The 24709-nt window shown below is 35.7% G+C and overlaps 1 protein-coding gene and 2 pseudogenes across 1 annotated transcript; 1 reads left to right on the top strand and 2 right to left on the bottom strand.

Moving 5' to 3' along the window:
- The window catches only part of LOC138142713 (large ribosomal subunit protein eL33 pseudogene), a 263679-nt pseudogene that overhangs the window by 45354 nt on the left and 193616 nt on the right, over nucleotides 1-24709 (bottom strand).
- Nucleotides 1422-5660, bottom strand: SLITRK1 (SLIT and NTRK like family member 1). Its single transcript, XM_069063815.1, has one exon. The coding sequence runs from the start codon at nucleotides 4722-4724 to the stop codon at nucleotides 2634-2636; it is 2091 nt and encodes a 696-aa protein (XP_068919916.1). The 5' UTR covers nucleotides 4725-5660; the 3' UTR covers nucleotides 1422-2633.
- On the top strand, nucleotides 5196-24709 carry LOC138142746 (pre-mRNA-splicing factor RBM22 pseudogene; annotated as a pseudogene).

Below are 24709 nucleotides of genomic sequence, written 5' to 3'. Positions count from 1 at the left end.
TATCAATCTAGACTAACGTGTTTCTTTAGGAACAAATATTTCTCACTGAATATCTATCATTGAGGTAGTGTCACCTTCTGTTAGTCTCCCTGCTTCTATTTTTTTTTTTTTCACTTTACTTGGCTCTAAAGTATTGCAAAAAAAAAAAAGTATCTAATACTTTACATCCAGGACAGGAAGCCTGTTTGTTGTACATTCACTTAAAAGACCTAATGACCCCCCAAAAAGAAAAATCCATGACCTTTTTTGCTAGAAGATATTAATTCCACTCACATTGAATGTGCTACCAAAACGAACAATTCACAACCAAAATAATTTAAAGGAGAAAATGAGAAATGGCTTTGGGAACAGTAGCGTTTAAGAATAGGAATATATAATATATATATATATATATATATATATATCATATATACATACATACATGTACATACATTATTTTAAAAGGGCTATATAAACTAAACCTGCAGAACTGTTCTGGGAAATGACATTCCTTTAGAAAATAAGTTCTAGGAGAATGTTCTATCTCTAACATTTCAGAGGACTTTTTTCTATTGGATTTAGATTTCTGTCACTTATTTTCCCTCCAAGACTGTGATCTGTCCTTTCTTATTGCACTTCTCAAGGGTGGGCATGTGCTGTAATGCAGACCCATTTCGCATTTGAAGTTTTGTTAGTCCCTGCTGCACAAATGGATTTTGCCTACAGAAAGCCAAGAACAGTGTTTAAGATTGGAGCTTCATTGCTTTGAGCACTTTAATGCTTTTCCTGTTAATTAAGGGGCCACTTCCAGAAAGCCAAATGATCTAAGAGAAAACCTCTTTAACGTGGATGATCAGAGTTAAGATGTGTGTTTTCTTTACCAATTTTCTAGGTGAAGTTATGAGGGGGGAGGGATTCCCTTCACTAATTAGTTTTACCATTTCCAGCAGCTGTTAAAGTCAAATCGCCAACAGCATCTCAACTGCCACTCATTAAGGCAGTGCTGCGTTTCAGCAAGGAATGCTGACCAATGAAATCTCCACTCTGTTTAATGAGACCGATCTAGGCTAAGTCAATTAAATCAAATTTCCACTAACATCTCTAATATATCTGCAGTGTGTGCAACACCAGCAGAAGCAGCAGCGAGGGAGTTCCAGCATTAATAAAGGGATTCACTGCCGCATTAGGGGGGCAGACGGGGGTGCGGGGTGGGGAGTAGAATGAAAGAAGGGGAACTAGATGATTTACACATTATGGGTAGGTTATAGGGCAGAAACAAGACACAAAGAGTAGGTAGTTAAGAAAGGAGATTAGAGAACCTGCCTTAATGGCTACAGCCAGAGAAGGGATCCGCCCCCTCCCCAGCCCTCCCCCATCCCTGCCGACACATACCATAGCAGCCACTTGCAAAAATGAAGCTGGAAAAATATAAGGACCCAGAGTTGAAAACATTTTCACTTTAATACTGAAAAAATATGCCATTATAAAATCCTCGGATAGAATTAGTAAGTTTCACGTGCTTCCTCGATTCTGTTTTTTTTTTTCTCCTTAATAGTAAGATTTACACCAGCACAGAATTGCTACCATTAAGATTGCAGCCTAAGCACTAGAGTGACATTAATCGGTCATGCTTAACTGCCTCAGAATTATTTTTTGAATGTTTACACTGATACCATAATAAAAATCAAGGGTACTAATTTTACATTCAGATGGAAGGCATTATTGGATACTTATAGAAAAATAACAACAAAAAAAAATACCAAAGTAACCCCTGAAAACCTCTCCAAAGAAAGTAAAATTTTAAACTCATAAAATGAACTGATGACTATCCATGCAAATGTCTTAAATAAAATCTTTACATTTTTTCACAGTAAATGTACCTCTCTGTACTGCCTATCATCACAAAAAAAAAATGGCGAAATGGCACTTTTAGATTATACTGTATTTTGTTTATAGAAAGTTTGATACGATGGGACTTATCAGGTAAGAGGGTGGATGGTGTGAATTAGACGCTGTCTCCGGTTGATTGGGAGGGGGAGCGTCCCTGGGGTGCGTTGTATCCATGCGAGCCATGCAGCACTTTTTGTTCGGAATCCGAGTCATTTATTTACATTACATTCATGCCTTCGTGCAACTTCCCTTCCCTGAAGCGTCAGCAGGGAGGCCATCACGTCCCCCTCCTCACGGGGCTAATCCACAGGGGAAAAAAATAGATATCTATCTATATATATATAGACGTAGGTATATTTATACATATATATATAGGACAATAACAATGGCTCGCCCTATAAGAGTTTGGCCAAGTGTGTCGTCTGCCCTCTTTTTAGTCTCCAAGGTTCACTAAGGGCACAGTCAGATGTAAAGAAGCTCTGCTCCAGCTTGGCTGCCTCTCAAAGAGGGTTTAGAGCTAGCGAGCTGGCTTCTGTTCCCCGAGTTATGCCACAGTCGTCGCACTGTTTGGCTTTCCCAGAAGAGAGCTGAGGAGTCAGAACCCTCTTCTCCTAGAAGAGTTGATTGATTTATGCCAATCACGCTTTGGCGTGGGAGAGCAGACAAAGTACATGGGTCAAGGTTTCTTTAACCACTGGGTTGCTAGCTGCGAAACTTGTGGAGAAGCTCCCCACCTCCCTTCCCCCACCCTTTGCCCCGGGTTTTTAGTCTGATAGGGAGTGAGACCCACAGTCATAAACTCTATGGGCTCCTTCTGCATTGTAAGGTCCGTTGTGCCAGTAAGAAGAATCGCAGACTGTCTGTAAGGAATTGATTTCAGATGCAGATGAGTTGGCATCCCTTCTCTTTGACCGCTTTCGGTTTCTCAGGATAAACACTAACATGCCAACCACTGTGAAGGCAGAGGTGACAAACACCAGAAGGAGTCCCGGGACCAGCACCGAAATGGAGACCCTGCTGGTCTCTAGGTAGGAGTTGGAATGAGTCCCTGTCTCCGCCAACCCAGAGCTGTTTTTACTGTGTGAAGTTAACGTAGGCGCGATCTTTGCATACAGCTGGGGGCACATCACGTCATTGGAGAGGAACATGAAATCTGCTTTGAAGAAGTCTTCTGGGGATTCGCACTTCAGATCACTCATGATCACTTCGGGACCCAGGCGCTCTGCCCATTGTTTGAAAGGCACAATCGTGCAAGAGCACTCCCAGGGGTTGCCATGCAGATCAATCTGTATGATGGAGGTTAACTGATCCAGTACCCCCGCTACTGGGAGGTACAGGAAATAGTTATTGTGGAGACTTAGCTTAGAGAGTGAGACCCCAGCAAACACGTCGACAGGCAGGGATCTCAGCAAGTTGTTGTTGAGAATGAGTATCCTCAGTTTGGGCATAGCATTGAAGGTACCAGGGAGGATCAACTGGATCTCGTTAAACTCCACATTCAGGTACTCAAGGTTCAGCAGCCCAGTGAATTTCTCTCGGGACAGGGTGTCCAGGTAGTTGCTATCCATGTATAGCCATCTTAGATCCAAAAGGTTCTTGAAGGTGTTGTTCTCCACAGTTGCAATATTATTGTTTCCTAGATCCAACAGATTAAGATTCCGATAATCCAGAAAGTGAGATTTCCTGATGGTGTGGATCTTGTTGTCTCTCAAAAATAGCTCCTGTACGTTGGAGGGCTTGGGCTTCAAGTCAGCCAAACTGCTCACGTTTCGGTCATTGCAATTCACCTTTAGACCGGAATCTGGGATTTGGTCACAGCTGCATATCTCCGGACAGGGCATACTTCTGCCCGGAGGTTTGTTTTTGGCATTGATCGCCGATACAGCCGCAGTAGGTCTGATTTTGATTTGCCAGTTGACTGGAATCTTTGTACCTCCATTTGGAGCAGCCCCTGGAGTGGCAGAATCTTCTTGGCCGTTAATCTTAAAGGGAGTTGGAATGGGGCCAGGAGCACAGGTCTCCTCCTGGGCAGGGGGTGCTGCGAGACTAGAGTCCACTCGGTTTTTCAAAGGACATAGATCTTGTTCTGAGGTCTCATTAAGATCTTTGCCCTGCAGTCTAGTGGGGGCTTCGCAGACCACACGTCCAATAAGTGCGTTTTTGGGGATGTTCTCTAGCCATTCCTTCAGAGACAACAGATCACAAGTGCAGTCCCAGGGGTTATCCTCTAACAAGATTTCAGCAATGCCTGGGATCTGCTCCAAGACCTCCTCATAAGGCAATGTTTTAAGTCTGTTTCCCCGAAGGTCGAGGTGGGTGATGGGAACATATTGGAACACGTTGGCAGGTAAGGTGCTGATGAGGTTGTCATTTAAAATGAGTACCTCCAACTTGTTTAAGTCCCGAAATGCTCCCGGGTCAATATCTCGTAATAAATTAAAATCGGCCTGGAGGTATTCCAGATCGTCCAACCCCAGGAAAGTCTGTTCTCGGAAAGATTTAATCTTATTGTTGTTGATGTGAAGTCTCTTCACCAGCTGCAGCCCCAGAAAAGCCCCGGGAACAATTTCATGCAAACCGTTGTTTTCCATGTGCAAACTAACCGCATTATAAAAGTTAGCGAACTCATTAGGAAAAAGTCGAGTGAGGGAATTTCCATGCAGAAATAAATGGTAAAACTGGGAAGTCGGGGCAGTGAAATGCTGCAGACTTGTAAAACCCTTTTTCTCACAGTCTACGTGCAGGTCCCCTTCTATCTCGTTGCAGGAACAGATCTTCTCTTTGCAAACGTCCCCTGTAATGTTTCCAGCGGCAAAACAAAGAGACGTCTCCAGCAACAGAATCCAAAGCAGCATTTTTAAACTGAGCGATTCATCCCCGATCTCATCACAAAGTAACAGCAATCATCCTGTTTGCCACAGACACAGTTCAAGTTCATTTACCACTTCAATGTCCGAACCCAAGGAAGAAGAAAAAAAAAAGCTTTCTTTTGGGGGGGGTGGATTCTTTTCTCCCTCCTCCCCCCCCACACTGCAACGGTCCAGACTCCAGTCAATAATTAAATCCACAAACTCTTCAGGCACGTAGTGCAAGGCACGCACAAATAAAATTAAAAAAAAAAAAAGTAGAAAAAATTCCTCCCTCCCTCCCTCCCCTTTGAAACCACCAAAAGAAGTTAAAAAATAAATAAATAAACCCACAACTGTCGAATCTCTGCTAGTTGTCTTCACTAATCTGAATGGTAACAATGCTAGGAATTAGAAGCAAGTGCATGTTAGACACACCAGCAGGCTGAGTGCAGCATAGTACAGGCGAACTGCCTGTGCATGGCTATGCCTCGGACTGACCTTGCCTTTTCTGTTACAAAGCAGTGTTTCCGGCTGCTGATGCTGAATGCTGTAGCTGCTGCTGCAGCGGCTCCTGCTGCTGTTGCTCTCTGCCTAGGAGTTCCCTCTGGGTGCTGTCCAGTTCTCCTTGGTGCTGAAATCACGCCCCAGCCTAAGGAAGAGCTGCCGAGCCAATGGCGCTGCAAAATTTCCGCAATCCCTGCGTTTTGTGGTTGTCCATCCTTCCCCCTCTTCTCGTGTTCTGTTCTTTTCTCGGGTTCCCCTCTCTTCCCCCTAACTAGCTCTTCTTTCCCCCCTCGTTTTGCTTCTCTTTCTTCTGCTCTTTCTGAATTACTCAGAAGAGGGGGTTGGGGAGAGAAGAAGGGAGAAAGAGCGAGAGTGGGGAGGGCGAAAAGAGAGTTACTAAGAAGCTCTGCTCGTTCCAGCCTGGTGCACTCTGAAAGATCTGACACCCTCTGCTGATCTGCAGTAGCAAAAATCCATCTGCTGAGGGAATGCTGGAGAAAAAAAAAATCAATCTACGTACAGGGCAAGCGTTAAAAATGTTGGCATTAAAGGCTGTCGATCTATATAGACGTTTATCCTAAATGGATTGTTTAATTCTTTTTTGAATACTGGAAAGTTTACCCTTTCCTTTCTGCCTCCACCCTCCCAATCCCCTAAACTCCCCATCCACCCACCCACCCAAGCTCTGACGTTTGGAAAGGAGTGCTTTTAAAATTTTTATTTCCCAATGGCTTGAATAAAATTAGTGTCAGGGTGTCAAGCGAATAGCAATTTCAGGTAATTATACTGCACGCCATTTTCATCGTTGCTTTAAATGCATTTCTTCCTTTACTGCAGTAATACAATGTCTAGTGCTATTTTTTTCTTTTTGAAGCATTTTCTTTGTAACGAATCATCATGTATTGAATTATAGATTACAAATATATGTATATACGCATGGTAATCTTGGAATGGGGGAAGGAGGCTTTGGCTGCACAATAACTGATTATGGTTACTAATTGCTCCTACTTTGTAGGGGGTTTCAATGGCTTTGACCATTAATAGCTATTCTTTTCTATCCGTATTCTCTTGACGTTGTTTTTTTTTTTTTTTTTTTTTTAGTGACTGTGATTGAAAATGCAATGCATTTTTTTACATATTTGATTACAGACCAAATATATTGCACTAGGGACAGGGACTGAAGAGAAAGGAAAGGGGTCCTAGGATTAATGATGACTTTAAAAAAGTTTCTTTATCATTCTGAAGGTTTTCAAATGCTTGCAAGCAAATAACCAGATGCATCTTAGGTGGTGCAAGCAGAAAACCTTTTTCTCCTTGTCGTGGTTACAAATGTGTTCCAGAAACACTGAACTAAGACTACTGAGGAATAAGCTTTCTTGGGTCACTTATCTGGGTGCATGCATCCAGAACTGGAACTCTGATTATCCAGTACAAAAAAGTGCCAATTTCATCTAACTGAGCATGTATAATGCCACAGTCAGTGAAAGGTGAACTGGAAAGACTTGAGGGTCTGTATTAGAAGTATGGTTTATTGATTTCTCAATTAAAACCTTAACGAATCTGCAGTCTGGCAATTCACATTATGTCCTTACTTCTTAATGTTTGGAATTCCCCAAAGTTTCCCTCTTCACCAATTCTCTTCTGCAATGATTTATTTATGTTTCAAAAGAAAGGTAGTACACAAATTGTGAATGATATTAGTAGCATTTTCTGTTTTCTTAAGAGATCACATGTTTTTTTTTTTTTAATATGTATTTGAAAAGACTAGAGGTTAAAGGAATGGGATAAAAAGTAATCTTAACAAGAAATTACTAGTGAGAAGCAAGGGATATCTTCTGCTTAAACAGAATCTTATATTGTATGTGCCAAGAAGATAAGATATACTTATAACAAAAAATGAAAACATTATTCTAACATCAGAAAGGATGACAAAAAAGAAAGCACAAAAATTAGAAGTTTTGCTTCTTTTTCTCACAACAAGTTTGTGCTTAGAAGGCCTAGAACACAGGGTTAATAAGAGAACAATATTTTCTCTTCTTCTATCAATCCTTAATCTGGAAAATCTCGGAGAACATGACCTCCTTAAAATAAAAAAAAAAAAACAACTAAATATGAGGCCTACACTTTTGTTTTGATGAATGAGAGAATTTATTTAAGTTGTAGAGCTCTTTTTAAGAAGTTATATAGAGAAGAATAAAGTAATTCTTGTTTTGCATGAAACAATACTATCAATATTTTAATATTAATTGGATAGTATTTTTCTATTTGCATAAGAGGTACAACTAGGTATCATATTTTAAAACCTGACTCTCAAAATGAGATGAGAAGATTGAGATTCAATTGGAATGAAAAATTGGAAACTTTCATATTTTACTTAAGTGCTGTGGTTGAGTTGAATATTTTGTTTCTTTCTTCCTAGTTACATCTTCTTGAAATGCCAGTCCTCTGCAAACACCCAGAACTTCAGTAGTTGACCACTATTCACTTTAGGATATATTTTCATAATTAGATGAGAATGTACCAGTTTTCCCAAACACAGATAGATATTATCCTTTGACTCTTAGGAAAGCAGTATGGCATTGACAAGAAAACAAAAACAGATAAGTGAGTAATAAAACCATAGAGATGGTTAAATTAAACTTCTGGAAAACAATGTCAAAATATTATGTTTAGTAATGAATATTCCAATAGGCTACTTAAAACTGACTTAATAATTACATAATTATTTTCAGAGAACCATATAATATTTAATCCACTAGATAAATGAATATAACCACTTCATTGACATTTTTTCAAAGAGTCAATGAAAAGGCTAACAATAGCACAATAATAAATTACAGATTTCTATATGTAACCTAAAAATGTCAGCATATCTTTAAAGAAAAATGTATAAGCATGGACAGCTTAAGAGGATACTATTTTATTGATCTGAGCTTAATCATGAAATCCTTCAGCTGCTTAGTTTCTCAAAACTCTGATATATATGGTCATAGATAAAGGGCACCCCAGATGATGGAATGAGATAATATTTACTGAAAGTTGAATTCTAAACACTTTGGTAAGAAAGATTCCAAATGCATAACTGAATGCTTATAATTTTTAAATTGTGTTCAATCATAATCAAAACTCAATAAATGTTGATAGGTCTTTAATAATGCAAAATCAAGTTGGCAAAAAGAAATAATACCTATAAGAGAGGAATTATTACAGGGAGTCCTGCATCAGTTTCTGTAATTTTCAGGGTTCAAGCCTTCATCTGGAGCAAAGAAAATATCTCTTCCTATAAACTATGGATATGACTACTGATACCTAGCTAAGAGGACAAATGATAATTCCTGATAGGATTCCAGCAAGAGGTCATAATTTGCTTCCATTGATTTTGGCTGCACACAAAAATAAATGGCTGGATGAGTCTCACAAGGAAGTGCTTTTGTCACAGAAGCTGCCCTTCTGTCCCAACCATAAAGGGAGTGATAGAAAACTCTTAGCCTTTTTGAAAATTTTTTCACTAAAGTTAAGAAAAAAAAATCTCTGGTGGATGGCCAAGAATTCAGTAAAGTAAGCCTATGATCTTGGGAGAAGTCTGTTAGTGGCACAGAGTATGATGATTAGTACTTATGAAGTATCTTTCCTCTAAGCTCAAGCGATGATAGTAGTCAGGACACTGATAGATTTTCCAAAGAAGCAGAGTAGAAATCAACATGTATGCCCAGCAAATGCAAAATGGGAGCTAATATACAATATTTCTGAACCCCAAACTTATGTATAGAAAATTGTTTAATCTCTGAAGCCAACTTACAGGAGACAAGATGGCAGAGTAAGCAGTAAATTGCTATAACTCTCCCACATTCATGTCCAAACAACCATAAAATAGCACCCTAAAACGGATCCTGGAATATCAGAACCAGCAAAATGATGGAGTGAAACAATCTTTGATCCCAAGACATTTGGAAGTTTGACAGGAAAGATTTGTCTCACTTTAAAGCCACAAAGATGCAGCTTTCCAGAGGACTGCTGCTGTGAAAAGCTTTCAAGGTTCTGATTACACAGCATAGTGAACTCTCTATTCATTCAATAACAAATCAGAGCAAATAGTGCTAGCCAACCTCTATTCTACACCCTCAGAGTATCACCAGATGTAAGAGTCCCCAGGGGTCCTTAGGGAAACATCAGTGTAGAACCAGGTAAACAGCAGGGTCTGTAGTCCCTGGCATGAGAAGTCTGAGACACTGCCCCTTACAACCAGAAGCAAAGATAAACTTTAAAAGAAAGCGACAAGGTCAAAAAAGATGAGCAAAAAACAACAACAAAATAAGAAGAATCCAAAAATTACTATGGTTACAGAGAAGATCAAGACACAAACTCAGAAGAAGATAACAATGTCAAAACATCTATTGCCAAAACCCAAAAGAAAAAATGAGAAGTTGTCTCAAGCCCAGAAAAAAATTTGAAAATCATATAAGAGAGGTAGAAGAAAAATTGGGGAAAGAAATGAGAGTGATTTAAGAGAATTGTGAGGAAAAAAAGAGCCAACTGCTTAGAAAAAATAAAATGACTGCTTAAAGACTAAAATTGTCCAAATGGAAAAGGAGATACAAAAATCCAATGTGGAAAACAATTCCTTTAAAATTATAATTGACCAAATAGAAAATAGATGAAAACAACTTTTTAAAAGTTAGAATTGGGAAAATGGAAGCTAATGACTCTGAGACATCAAAAAATCAATCAGACAAATTCAAAAGAATGAAAAAATAAGAGAAATAACTCATGAGAAAAAACAACTGACTAGGAAAATAGATCAAGGAGAGATGACATCAGAATCATTAGACGCATGAAAGCCATAATCAAAAGGACAGCATCTTTTAGGAAATAATACAGGAAAACTACCCTGATATCTTGGAACCAGAGGGCAAAATAAGCATTGTAAGAATCCATCAATCACCTCAGAAAGAGATCCCAAAATAAAAACTTCAAGGAACATTATTGCTAAATTTCAAAACTATCAGGTCAAGGAAAACTACTGCAGGTGCCCAAAAAGAAAAACAAATTAAATATGAGGGAGCTGTAGTGAGGATTACATAGGACAGAGCTGCTGCAACATAAAAGATTAGAGGTCCTAGAGCATCACATTCTGGAAGGTAAAGGAACTAGGACTACAACCAAGAATCACTTACAATGAAATTAAGCATAACACAAAAAGAGGAAAGCAAAAATGATCATTCAGTGAAATAGAAGAATTTCAAGTTCTCATAAGGAGAAGAACAGAATTAAACCAAAAAGTTGAATCTCCAATATTAAGACCCAAGAGAAGCATGAAGAGGTAAAAATGGAAAAGAAAATTTAAGGGCTTTTATTGAGCTAAATTATATGCATCCCTAAATGGGAAGGTGATACCTGTAATTCTAAAAAAAAAAGTGTACCACTAATAGCATAGCAGTATAGCTGGAGTTTACATAGTGGAATGGACTTAAGGTAAATTTGAGGGACTGTTGTCAAAAATAATTTAAGGATGAGGAAGAGGAGGACACTGGGAGAAGAAGGCAGGGAGAAGTAGAATGGGGCAAATTATTTCACAAAAAGTGGGTGTAAAAGATCTATTATAGTAGAGAAAAAGATAGAAGGGTGGGCAGCTGGAATTACTTGAACTTGACTAATCAGTATTGGCTCAAAGAGAGAATAATATGCACAATTAATTGAAAATAGAAATCTATCTTACCTGACAGGAAAATAGGAGGGAAGAAATAAAATGTGGGAAGGGGGTGGGGACACTAACAAAATGGAGGGCAGATTAGAGGAGGTGGTAGACAATAGCAAAACACTGCTAAGGAGGAAAAGTGTGAAAAGAGGGAGAGGACAAACAGAAGGAAGAAAAGGATGGTGGGAAATACACAGTAATCATAACTGTAAGCTTGAATGGTCTAAACTCTTTCATAAATTGGAAGTGGATAGCAGAGTAGATAAAAAAAAGGATCTTACAATATGTTATTTAAAAGAAACTCATTTGAAGTATAGAGACATACAGAGAATAAAGGTAAGGGGCTAGAGCAGAATCTATTATGTTTCAGCTTAAGTAAAAAAAATAAAAGCAAATGTAGCAATCATGATCTCAGATAAACTTGCTAAAAGGTACCACAGACAATGAAGCAATGTCAATACTAAACATATATGCACCAAGTAGGATAGCACCCAATTTTTTAAAGGAGAAGTTAAGTGAGTGGCAGGCATCATGAAATGGAAAACACATAATTTTGATTATATTAAAATAAAAAGCTTGTGTACAAACAAAACCAATGCAACCAAGATTAGAAGGAAAGCAGAAAGTTGGAAAACAATCTTTAGAGTGTCTCTGATTAAGGACTTATTTCTCAAATATACAGAGAACTGAGTCAAATTTCCAGGAATATGTAATTCCCCAATTGTTAAATGGTTAAAGGATATGAAAAGACAAATTTCAGATGAAGAAATCAAAGCTCTCTATAGGCATATGAAGAAATACTCTAAATTACTTTGGATTAGAGAAATGCAGATTAAAACAACTCTGAGGAACCACGTCCTACCTCTTGGATTGGTTAACATGACGGAAAAGAAAAATGATGAATATTGGAGAGGATGTGGCAAAATGGGGACACTAATGCATTCTTGGTGGAGCTGTGAACTTATCTAACCATTCTGGAGAACAATTTGGAACTGTGCTGAAAAAGCAACCAAACTGCATAACCTTTAATTCAGTGATACCACTGTTAGGTTTGTATCCCAAGAGATCATTAAAGGAGAAAGGACCTCCAAGTACATAAACATTTACAGCAGTCTTTTTGTGTTGGTAAATATTGGAAATTGAGGGGGTATTCATCAATTGGAGTATGGCTCAACAAGCTGTGGTATATGAATGTAATAGAATACAATTGTGCAATAAGAAAGTATTAACAGGAAAATTTCAGAAAAAAAAAACTGGAAAGAACTGCACAAATTGATGCAAAGTGAAATGAGCAGAACCAGGAAACCACTATACACAGTATCAGCAACATTGTGTGATGATCAGCTATGAATGACTCAGACCTTCTCAGTAATATAATGATCTAAGACAAGTACAAAGGACTTATCAAAAGAAAATGTTATTCACAAACAGATAAAGAAATGATGGACTCTGAATGCATATCAAAGCACATATTTTTCACTTAATTTATTTTTTTCCTGTGCTTCTTTTTACCTTTTGATCTGTTTCTTCTTTGAAAACTGTGATGAAGATGAAAACATATTTTAATGATAGCGCATTAATAACCTATATCAAATTGCCTACCATTTTCTGATGAGGGAGGAGAAGGAGGGAGGAAGCAAAGTTGGAACTCAAAATCTTGTAAAAATAGTGCTAAAATTGTCTTGACATAATTGGGAAGAAATAAAATACTATTTTAAGAAATCTCTTAAACAAAATGATGTCCAAATCTAGCTTTCTATCTAGGTAAATGAGATTTGCTTAGAATTACTACCTTTTTGAGTAACCTTGTGGGTGGTATAATCTTTAAAAAAAAACAAGCAAATATCAATTTCTTTATTAAGTTTATAAAGGAAAACTTCTGATATTTATTGATATGAATTAAATATAAGGAAATATTTAAACACTGTGGGTACATAGGCCAACTGTCTGAATACATTCCTTTGGACTTGTTTGTCATACCTTCAAGACAGGCATCTTCTTTTCTTTTCTTTTTTTAACATTTATTTATTTATTTTTGGTTTTCAACATTCACTTCTATAGCACTTTGAGCTTCAAATTTTCTTCCCATCTCTCCTCTCCCCCCACCCCAACATGGCATGAAATCTGACATAGGCTGTACATATACATTCTTAGTAAACCTATTTTCATAATAGTCATGTTGCAAAGAACAATTAAAACTGATGGGAGAAACCAAGAAAAAGAAGAAGCAAACAATAAAATAAGGGGGGGAGGAGAGAGAAAGAGAGAGAGAGAGAGAGAGAGAGAGAGAGAGAGAGAGAGAGAACAATATGCTTCAATATGCATTCAGTCTTCATAGTTCTTTTTCTGGATGTGAACAGCATTTTCCATCATGGGAAAAAAAAAAACAATGAACTATTTATTTTGTGAAATGCAGTATCTGGAAGTGTTCAAATTGGTAAGAGGGGAAAGGAGAAAGAAGTAGAAGTGAAGAAGAAAGAGGAGGAGGAGCAGGATGGGGAGGAGAGGAAGGAGAGGGAGTTGTTTTGTAACCTTGTATTGCTAAGAAGAGAAAAATCTATCGTAGTTAGTCATTGCACATTGTGGCTGTTACTGTGTACAATGTTCTGGTTCTGCTCACTTCATTCACCATCAGTTCATGTAAATCTTTACAAGTTTTTTTCTGAAACTCACCTCCTCATCCTTTCTTATAGAAAAATAGTATTCCATTACATTCATATACCAAGACGTGTTAAGCCATTCCCCAACTGATGGGTGTCCCCTCAATTTCCAATTATTTGCAATCACAAAAACACTTCTACAAATATTTTTATACACGTGGGTCCTTTTAGCCATTTGTATGATTTCTTTGGGATACAGGCCTAGAAGTGGTATAGTTGGGTCAAGGGGTATGGAAATTTTTATAGCCCTTTGGGCTTACCTCCAAATTGTTCTCAAGAATGGTTGGACCAGTTCATAACTCCACCAACTAGGCATTATTATTCCAATTTTCCACATCTTCTCCAGCATTTATAATTTTCCTGTTTTGTCACATTAGAAAATCTGATAGTGATATGATACCTTAGAGTTGTTTTGATTTGAATTTTTCTAATCAATGGTGATTTAGAGCATTTTTATATGAATATCGATAACTAATTTTTCATCTGAAAACTGCCTATTCATATCCCTTGACCATTTATCAATTGATGATTTTTATAAAATTGTTTTCTTATTTATTTTTAGAAATTTATTCTTATATATTTGATTAAGTTCTCTATGCATTTTAGAAATTAGGTCTTTATCAAAGACACTGGCTGTAAAAATTCTTTCCTAGTTTTCTGCTTCCCTCCTAGTATTAGTTACATTGGCTTTGTTTCTGCAAAACCTGTTCAATTTAATGCAATCTAAATTATCCATTTTGCATTTCATAATGTTCTCTTATGTTGTCATAAATACTTCCATTCTCCATAGATCTGACAGGTAAACTATTCCTTGCTCTCCCAGTTTACTTATAATATCAGCCTTTATATCTAACTCATGTACCTATTTTGGCTTTATTTTGATATATGGTGCAAGATGTTGGTCTATGCCTAGTTTCTGCCATACTATTTCCCAGTTTTGAGTGGTATCTAAGAATATCTAAGTTTATGAATTTGGAGAGCAGCCTACTGAAGGGATAACATCTCCTGAACAATGTGTTTCTTAGAGATAGATTACCCATCTGACTCCTCTAGCTGGAGGAGATTTGAAGAGAACTCAGGAGTTACAGAAGCAAGGTAATGAACCTTGTCAAACATCACTATCATTATGAGGGATGTAATCATGCAAGTCTAATGACAAGATGCATTTCTTGTTCCCTAAAATATGAAAACATTCTAAGTGATGGGAAAAGTAGGCTGTTTCAGTGCTTTGCGTATTTTCTGCATATGTTTATGGGTTCCTATGAGTCTTTGGAGTTTTCTCTATTTCCTGTGGGGTTTAATAAAGGTCATCTTATCTGATGGGTATTTATAAGCTTGAGTGCTTCTATGGGAGTTATGTATCTTGTTACCTACTTTGGGGGAAAATTATTAACAAGGTAAACATGAGCTTTATTCAGAGTTTTCCTGGAGTTAATTCCATGTGTAAAGAGTGAGCTAAAACAGACAATAACCCCTTGGGATCAATCCCTGAAATGAGACCTTGTCTATATAAACTCAGAGTCTTGGTCAGGTCGTTCCTGTACATAGTTTACTTATAAATTATCACTTTAGATCTCAGAATTTTTTTTTTTTGCCTTTTGGAGGGCAATTAGAGTTAAGTAATTTGCCCAAGGTCACATGGCTAGTTTTTGTGTTAAGTGTCTGAGGTCGGATTTGAACTCAGGGCCTCCTGAATCCAGGGTCAGTGCTCTATTCACTGCACCACCTAGCTGCCCAGAATATTTTTATATAAGGTGCATAACACATAGAACACATAGATGTTCAAACTTTATCTTTAAACATAGGTGGAGTTATTTTTTTAAAGTAAATATCAAACACCATAATGTTCAGATCAGAAAACAAAACAAAACATATTATTCCGTTTTTGTCTAGTCAGATAATGGAAATATTCAGATGTTTGGTAGTCTCTGGAAAACTAACTTTCTCTGGAGTTGTGTACTGTACTTATTAAATCATTTTAGGGAGGAAAAGTACATATATACACACACACACAAAAGATGTTGAATTTATATAGTTTCTTAGAATTTTCATGGGTTTTCTATGTTCTTGTGAGTATTTCATATTCCATACTGCAAGGTTATTTATTAACCTAGGAGCTAATGTAAAGTCATTAGATCTTAATTCTGACACTTCCAGATACTGCATTTCACAAAATAAATATTTTATTGGAATTCTGTTACCTCTTCTTTATGATAGCCACCATAATACAAAAGATAGTCATATAAATAAATTACACTCATATTTGAAAGGTAAGAAAATTTTGAAATAATTCTAGCTTTTATATATTTTAAGTATAATTCTAGCAAAGAAATATCTAGTTAACACTCTAGATGATTAAAAAATCTAAACAGAAAGTTATTATTATTTTAATAGGCCTTTCCTCCCACCACCCCCACCCCCTCTACCACCAGCATAAATTGTCCCCCAAACAAAGCTACATTTCTAATCTATGATAAATGGACTATTCATCAGCCTACTTCACAATTACATTAATTTTATTTTACATTCTTACAGAGAACAATATTCTGTGATCAATATTTGAAGTTCAAATCTGATCATTTTAAAATTGAAATAAAAAAATAAAAAAAATAAAAGGGGAAGCTGATTTTCCTCAGAAAATGACTATTTTGTTGTTCTTGTTCTTCATCTTCCTCCCTCTCCTTCTTCTACCCCATCCTCCTCCTCCTACTCTTTCTTCTTCATCTTCTTCTTTTCTTCTTCTCTTTCTCCTTCTTTTCCTTCTTCTCCTTCTCTTTCTTCTTTTCTTCTTCTATTCTTCTTCTTCTCCTCCTCCTCCTCCTCCTTCTTCTTCTTCTACTTCTTCTTCTTCATCTTCTACTTCATCTTCTTCTTCTTCTTCTTTTTCTTCTTCTTCTTCTTCTTCTTCTTCTTCTTCTTCTTCTTCTTCTTCTTCTTCTTCTTCTTCTTCTTCTTCTTCTTCTTTCTCCTTTCCCCTCTTACCAATTTGAATAAAGGAAAATCAGTCTAAATGAGTGAGGGATATGAATAATAGAAAATTCATTTAAAACATTTAACTTCATTACCTCTGAGTATATAAGGTAACTGAGTGTATATGGTAAGTAGGAAAGTGTTGAGTGACAGGAGGTTCAGCTGGCATTACTATCATAAATAGATAAAGATTAATTATAATGAATATATTAATAGTTTATAATGTAAATGGACCCTTCTTTGTCTCAAAAAATGAGGGTTTTTTTTTCTTATATCACTTAATCATCAAGCATTTACTGTGCTATTGTGTCCTAGGTAATTATATTCTAAACATTACACACCCAACGTTTTTTACATTTTTACATTGTAAGATCAGTAACAACATCAAAGCCCAGTGTTTTACTTAGGAAGATACATGTTGATGTTATTATTGTCATTGTTATAGAATATATCCTAAATAAAATGCAGGAAAGAAAAATGCTTATTGATAGCAAAACCTAAAAAATTTTCCTCTTTGTACTTTAAAAAGTATTAACCAAAACAAAAAGCTCAAAATCTTACAATTCCTCCTTTAAGAAATTCATAGCAATATTAAAGATGACTCTAATCCTGTGTTATATTTGACCTTATGTCTTAGGTTAGAGAAAGGACCTGGGTTCAATGATTCACAGGAAATTGGTAGAAGAAAATCTGTTATAAACATGAAATTTATTATTATGTCATTCAGCAAGCAGGGTAAAAAAGCATAAACACCCAAATTATATGACAATACAGATAGATGGATGTACCACAGATGCAAAGCTCAGCCAGCTAAAAGGAGACCAGTACAGTAGCAAAGGTATCAGTGGAAGTACATATTCAGAATGTTATCTGAGCATGGAAGTTTCCTATTTTAAAAATGGGTGTGACTGGGAACAAATTATGCCTCAGGTTGGAAGGAGTATTCCTAATCAGACCCAGATGTAGTACAGAAATTCTCCAAGTCACTTATCTATGCCAGTCTCAGGTAGGGAAGTATTTCCTTACTGGAAATTGCATGAGGATTTGAGTTGGCATTAAGGAACCCTAGGTATAGTTGTGGCTCTCCTAAATTCAGTCAACCAGCTGTCCCATCCAATCAGTAGCTGCACTCTTTTAATTACTTCATACAGGGTTAGAATGGGTCAGAACAATGGAAAAGTACAAAAGTAAAAAAAAAAAAAGGACAAATGTCTATCATTATTTATATGTATTATGGACATTAGAAGCATTCAACATAAGTGACTCCATATTAGAGACCTATCATTATAAATACATCAAACAATGTATTTAAAAAAAAACAATTATTGTACCATGCCCAACTAAAAAGTAGCCCAGGCTATGACTCATTTTTAAGATACATATTCTGAAAAAGAACTATATATGTACAACGATCTAGTCAAATAACTGAATAGGAGAAAGAGATTATATTTTTAAATTATGTTTAGGAAATTGTTCAGTTCTTTCAATGATATCAAACTATATAGTGATATAAAGGCCATCTTTTTATCATCAATGCTATCTTATTAATGTACATGTTTGCTAACTGTGAGATGTAAGATTCCTTAAAGAATTGTGATTATACAATATTGAAAAAATGTGAATTTAATTTAAATACACACACACATGACCTTTATATGCCACCAAATCTCTTCTAATCCCAATTGGTGTAGCACATTTAACATTGCCATATTCACAGAATTTAATGAAGAGATAAGGATTTATAATTAGTTTATCAATGATTTATAATGTAAATATTCTTAAAGTATCCTAAAAGTATTTTTAATAATTTAAAAGTCTTATGAAAACCTTGTTTATTTACATAAATTTCTTAATAGTGACAGGTTTTAGAGTTACATTCAAACACACATACATACACAGAGTTTTGAATATGGCTTAATAATAGAAAGGCTTTTTTTCAAAAGAAACCTAAACATGTAAATAGACTGGTCACTTAGTGATGACTTTTTTATGAAATAATAACAGATGCAAAACATATCCTTAGTTTTCTTTGGCCTTCTCTGTTTCTGTAATGATGGTAGCAACATAGATAGAAAAGGGACAGAATCACAGTTTTTACTCCAAACATCTATTTAATTCTTCTATTTACTTTCTAATGAGATATCCTGGTCCATTGTCCAGCTAGTAAATATACTGCCATGGTAGCTGATCTGTGTCAGTCTTGATGTTATTGCTAAAACCAAAACAGAGGAAAGAAGCAAGTTGCTTCTAAATGGAAGAATGGCACACAAGTATTTCTTCCTAGAATAAAAGAAAGAAGTTAGTGAAGCAAATTTTTATTGTATTTCCAAAGGCAAAAGGAAACAGCAGTATGGGGAGATATTTGATAATATATGCCAAAATATAATGAAAGAGATGCCATTGGTCTTATTTCCACAACATTTTATTTAAAAATAGTGTTTTCCCCCTTTCATTTAGGTAACAATTAGTCCAGAAATCTAACATCAGATGTGTTTTAAAATGCAAAAGATAGAAATCCTCATAACTGGAAGATAATGTTGAATCAATTTTTACGTGTGAGTTAAGTCAAGACTATTAGATATTTGTTAACCAGTGTTGGGAACACAATGAATGGCAAATAAATATCTGTACTTTTCAACAGGTTTAAAAAGCATAAAACAAATCTCTTATCCTCAAGGACTCTTTTCCGGCAAGGAAAATTCATACTCTTAAATATACAGTGTTATATGGTTGATTATCCAATTTAAAAATTCTAATTGTTTAAGGAGTGCAGATAATGGGGTATTTCAAATAAAATAGAAGTTGGTATGGTTGTGAGTAGGGACAATTTATTCTCTATTTATATTAAGTGTACATCTTTGCATGCATAGATCTAACATGCATGTTGTATCTGCTACCAAGCTGTGGAGGTGGCCTGCTTTGATTGGCGATGTAGGTGAAACAGGCTGCTCCTTTAAAACTTACCAGGCTAGGAATATTGTTCTTTCTAGTTAATGATTTTTTTTATTTGTTTGTTTGTTTTTTACCTGCAAGCTCTTTCTTGCTGTGTCTAGAAGGTGAAGATCACAGTTCATCTAGAGTACAGGCACCACGAACTGAACCAGAATGAGTTGAAGGACTTCCTTCCTTGCTCTCCCTCTCTTTTACCCTGGGTCTGATAAATTGACTTGAAGTATTTCTTTCTCTTTTGTCTTATTTGTCATCTTCAGTTTCTCATAAATATAGAAATTCACTCAGTGGAATGTTTCTATGTTTGTGATTATACTTTTAAAGTAATATTTCTTTGTAAAAGATAATTCAACTGCTAGGGGTCAAATGTCAATGGAGTACAGAGGATCCCCTCTCTTCCTCCCCCACTATATTTGAGGAAATGCCATTAATAAAAACTGGATGTTTTTTCAGCCTTGATATCCTCATGCCAGAAACCTGTTGTGGGGTGGAGGGAGACAAATGTAACATATGTGACACGTGTGATCTTCAGACAGTGGGGGCCAAAGTAATTAGACCTATAAAAATAATGTCATGTATACCTTAAGTAATTATGTATTTTTATCTTTTTGTCTATTAAGTAGTGAACTATGGCTAAATTTTCTAAACTTTATATATGTATCATCGTTTCATACATGTTTAATGATGATAATGTTAGGGAAAGTGTTACTTTTACAAAAGGAAATGTGATTTTTTTTCATATTCAATGAACCAAATTCTTCTGTGTGACATTTAGTTACTTCTAGGTTATTTACATGGTATATAATATCTTATGTTATCTAAAATTACCTAAAATTTCGGGGCTTTGTAATAATTCTAGGAAACTTATTCAAATCCTAAACACAATTTTGAATTATGCTAACTTGCTGATTTTGTTCTTTTCTCCTCTTTCTCTACTCTCCTTTTCTGCTTTCTACACTTCCCCTTGGACCAACATTTTTGGCAATGCTTGATGTTAGCACATCTTTCATCCTATGTCAAAACTTACTACCTTTTTGTCTTATTCCATCAGTGTTCAGTTTTCCAAAATATGAACAATGTCATTCTTATAACTGTGTAAATTGGAAAGTAAAAAGGAGGGGGAACTGAACTTGAGTACTGGATCTGCTGGTACCCTAGTAGAATGATTCTAGGCAAGTGACAATGTCTCTGTGCCTTATTTCATGCAACTATAAAATTAGATAGTTGGGTCACTGTATTCCATCTAAGTTTCCTTCATTTTAAATACCTGATCTTGTGACCCAGTCATCTCTAACCTGACATCATATCTAACCTAGCTATTAAATCTAATTATATATAAATATATATATTCCCCCCAAATCCTATAAAATATCTTTCATAAATTGGATGTTCACTAAATCAGTTGTATGTATGCAGAGTCATTCTTTTCATCTTCCTCTTCTTCCATCTTCATCTTTTAAATTCTTTGATTCTATGATATGTTAAATCCTATCTGTTTCCATATGTATATATATGCATATACACATGCATATATATATGTATATACACATACATACATACATACATATACATATATACCCTTGACCCCTACCTTCCACCCCATTCTTTAATCCCCAACATTTCAAAAATCTAGTTTAAGCCTATTCCCAAGCCCTACCATGTGTCATGAAAAATTTAGCATTCTTAAGTTTTGTGCACAGTGTCTAGCCCATAGTAGGTGCTTAAATGCTAGTGAACTAATTTATTGACTGCCAAAAAATGAACAAAATGTTGGTAAACACCATCAGAAATAACTTTCTATTACATAGTGACTTTTCAATGAGAATAACTACTTCATCATTAATCTCTCTTAATTTTGTTTTTCCTATTTTAATTTTTCTTATGGACAAACTACTCACATGTGTATATATGTGTAGAATCAATATTGCTTATTATAATGACTCATCAAAGAAAAGGAAATTAAGGATCCCATATCCTACCACTGATTTTACTTGGCCTCAGTCTAATTTAACTCATGTTAATAAATCACATTTTCCATATGTATATCATGCACTTACTATAATATATTTATTAATGTGAAGACCTGACTAACAAATTTATGAGAAATATGTAGGTCATAGGACTTTCTCTTAGTGATCAACTTCCCTTAGTGATTGATTTTAATTTCTAAGCTAAAATAGGAAGAACATAAATAAAAGCAAATAAATATGGGAGCTGCAGTGATGCATGCAAATGGGGTAATTCAATTCTTTTCCTCAAATTTATTATGATATTTGAGAGGTTACCATTAACAAAATGTTTTTCATTGTAGTTTTGAATGTGAAAGCTGTTGTTCTCCAACTTCTTAGATATATTGTCCCCACTGCAATCTATAAACACATTGATATAAACAGAAAATATTGTAATACTGTGTTTGTTTTTCATATTGTTAGTCTATAGGAAAATCATTTTAAAAATAAGTAATATTGAAAACTTGCTTGAACTTTTCATTTGATTTCTGTTTAATATGTTAGTATTAAGAATTACATCATTTAAGTGACCTCCCTTGAGGTTTTTTTTTCCTTCTAAGAATTTAGTTTAAAAGGTAAACAATTTAAGAAACTGTTAACTACTCTTCTAATAACCATGTAGCACAGTTGATAAAAACACAATGCTAATGATCTCAGGTCCCCAAATAAGTGCAATTTCTCAGACAAGATGACATGGTTAGCTGTCTTCCAGCCACCTTGAATGCATGATTTTGAGCACCAGGGGAACTAGTTGAGATAGGTAAGATGTGGCAGTAGCAATCCATCACCATTGCCAGACATCAAAGGAGGTCAGTAGCATTAAAGGTGGGGCATTTTTCTTTGTTTTGACTTTGAAGTCTCCCTTAGTCCCCTCCCACACCAATTACAACATGACCCAAGATGATTTAATGGATTAATGTAGCAGAATCAATCAACCAGTAGATCAGTCAATCATTGATGTTATCACATAGACAACCCCATAATGATGAGGCTATCTGTACTTACCTAGGCTGGTCCTCAGACAATATACATACAGTCCATCCCAGGATCTGTACTTGATTTTTTGCTTGTTGGTAAGAGTTAATGCTGGCTTCCACCAGCAACCCTCTGACTACTGCTTAATATGTTAGCATCTCTTAGCTCTAACACTTATTACATGCAGAACTGGAGGAACATAGAATTCCCTATTCTGTGTCAGATGTGCCTTAGAGAAAAGCCCTATTTCAGGATTACCAAAGAAAAAGTACGGAAAGTAATTTAAAATTTGTGTCAGGCTGTTTACAGTGCCTTGGTGTTGGCATGCTTTTTAAGATGACTAAAGTATGCCAAACCTACAGTAATTAAAAAAAGGTTGTTAGACCTGCCTTTTGGACTTAAAATATGGCTTACCTAGTTTGTGATGCAGGACTGTCCCTTAAGAATGACATACCCAAAAGATATGAACAGGCAATTTTCAAATGAAGAAATTAAAACTATCTATAGTCATATTAAAAAAATGCTCCAAATCATTGTTGAATAGAGAAATTCAAATTAAAACAACTCTGAGGTACCACCTCACATCAATCAGATTGGTTAAAATGACAGAAAAGGAAAATGATAAATGTGGGAGATGAAGGAAAATTGGAACACATGCATTATTGGTGGAGTTGTGAACTGATCCAGCCATTCTGGAGAGCTATTTGGAACTATGCCCAAAGGACTATAAAAATGTGCATACCCTTTGATCCAACAGTACCACTACTAAGTCTGTATTCCAAAGAGATAAGAAAAAAGGGAAAAGATCCACATGTACAAAAATATTTGTAGTAGCTCTTTTTGTGGTGGTAAAGACTTGTAAATTGAGGAGATGCCTATCAATTGAGGAATGATTGAATAAGTTGTGGTATATTAATATAATGGAATACTATTATACTATAAGAAATGATGAGCAGATGGGTTTCAGAAAAACCTGGCAAGACTTACATTAACTTATGCTAAGTGAAGTGATCTGAATCAGGAGAACATTGTACACAGTAACAGCAGCATTGTGTGACAACCAATTTTGATAGAATTAACTTCTCAGAAATGCAACAGTCTAAAATAATTCCAAACTCATGATGGAAAATGTGGACCACATCCAGGAAAATAATTATAGAGTCTGAATACAGATGGAAGCATTTTATTTACTAACATATTTTATAAATGTTAGTATAACTAATATATTTACTAATAAATGTATACATAATTATATATACAAAACTAATTTATTTACTAACATATTTCATTTTCACTTTTTTGCTTTTGTTTTTCTTTCTTGCCTTTTCCCCTTTTTGTTCTGATTCTTTATTCACAACATGACTAATATGGAAATTTGTACAACATGTTTGTACATCTATAACCTATATCAGATTGCTTACTGTCTTGGGGAAGTTGGAGGACAGGAGAGAGAAAAATTTGGACCTCAAAATCTACAAAAATGAATGTTGAAAATTATCTTCACATATAATTGGAAAAAAATAAAATACTATTAAGTAGAAAAAATCACATACCTAAGTCTGATTTGAACAAAGAATATTGCATCAAGAATACTGAGTGAGAGAATTCTAACTCTGATGGAACTTGGTCAATTGATGTTCTTGGAAAGGATACAGCTACCAGTGACATAATACCCAAACTGGCTTAGACCACCACTTACTACAAATGGAATTGTTCTGACATTTGTTCGTTCTAAGAGGAAGGAGACTGTAAAAGAGGAGAGAGTGCATAGAAACCTGAGAAGTCTACAGACCTAATAATCAGGAAATCAAAGATCTCTATTATGGTATTAATGATCCTGCTGTGGTAGAGAGACTTCTAAAATGGTCTTAAATAATGCCTTATCTGGGCCCACCAGATAATGAGATTATTATTCTTTATGTTGCTAGCCTGGGAGATTCAATCAGTGAGACTGCTCTCAGAAATCAATTTTACCAGTTTGGTGAGATCTGAATTTTCACAGTTGTACAGAGACAGCAGTGTGTTTTCATCCCATTTGCAAGTTGCAGAGATGGCTGCTGAGAAATCCTTCAACAAATTGATTGTAAATGGGTTCAAGCTTCATGTGAAATTGAGAAGATCCCAGGCGCCAGAAGAAAAGAAAAGGAAAGAGAATGAACCACAGAATCTGGAATTAAATTGGAGCCTGTTCAGGACTTCTTGAAGCTCTTCTTTTCCTCCAGCAGCTGA

Source organism: Petaurus breviceps, unplaced genomic scaffold (assembly GCF_028583685.1).
Source record: "Petaurus breviceps papuanus isolate PSGF00001 unplaced genomic scaffold, PetGlider_PUasm1.0 90602, whole genome shotgun sequence".
Lineage (NCBI taxonomy): Eukaryota > Metazoa > Chordata > Mammalia > Diprotodontia > Petauridae > Petaurus > Petaurus breviceps.
Note: the sequence above shows the minus strand (reverse complement) of the source record. Positions and strands in the feature narration are given on the sequence as shown.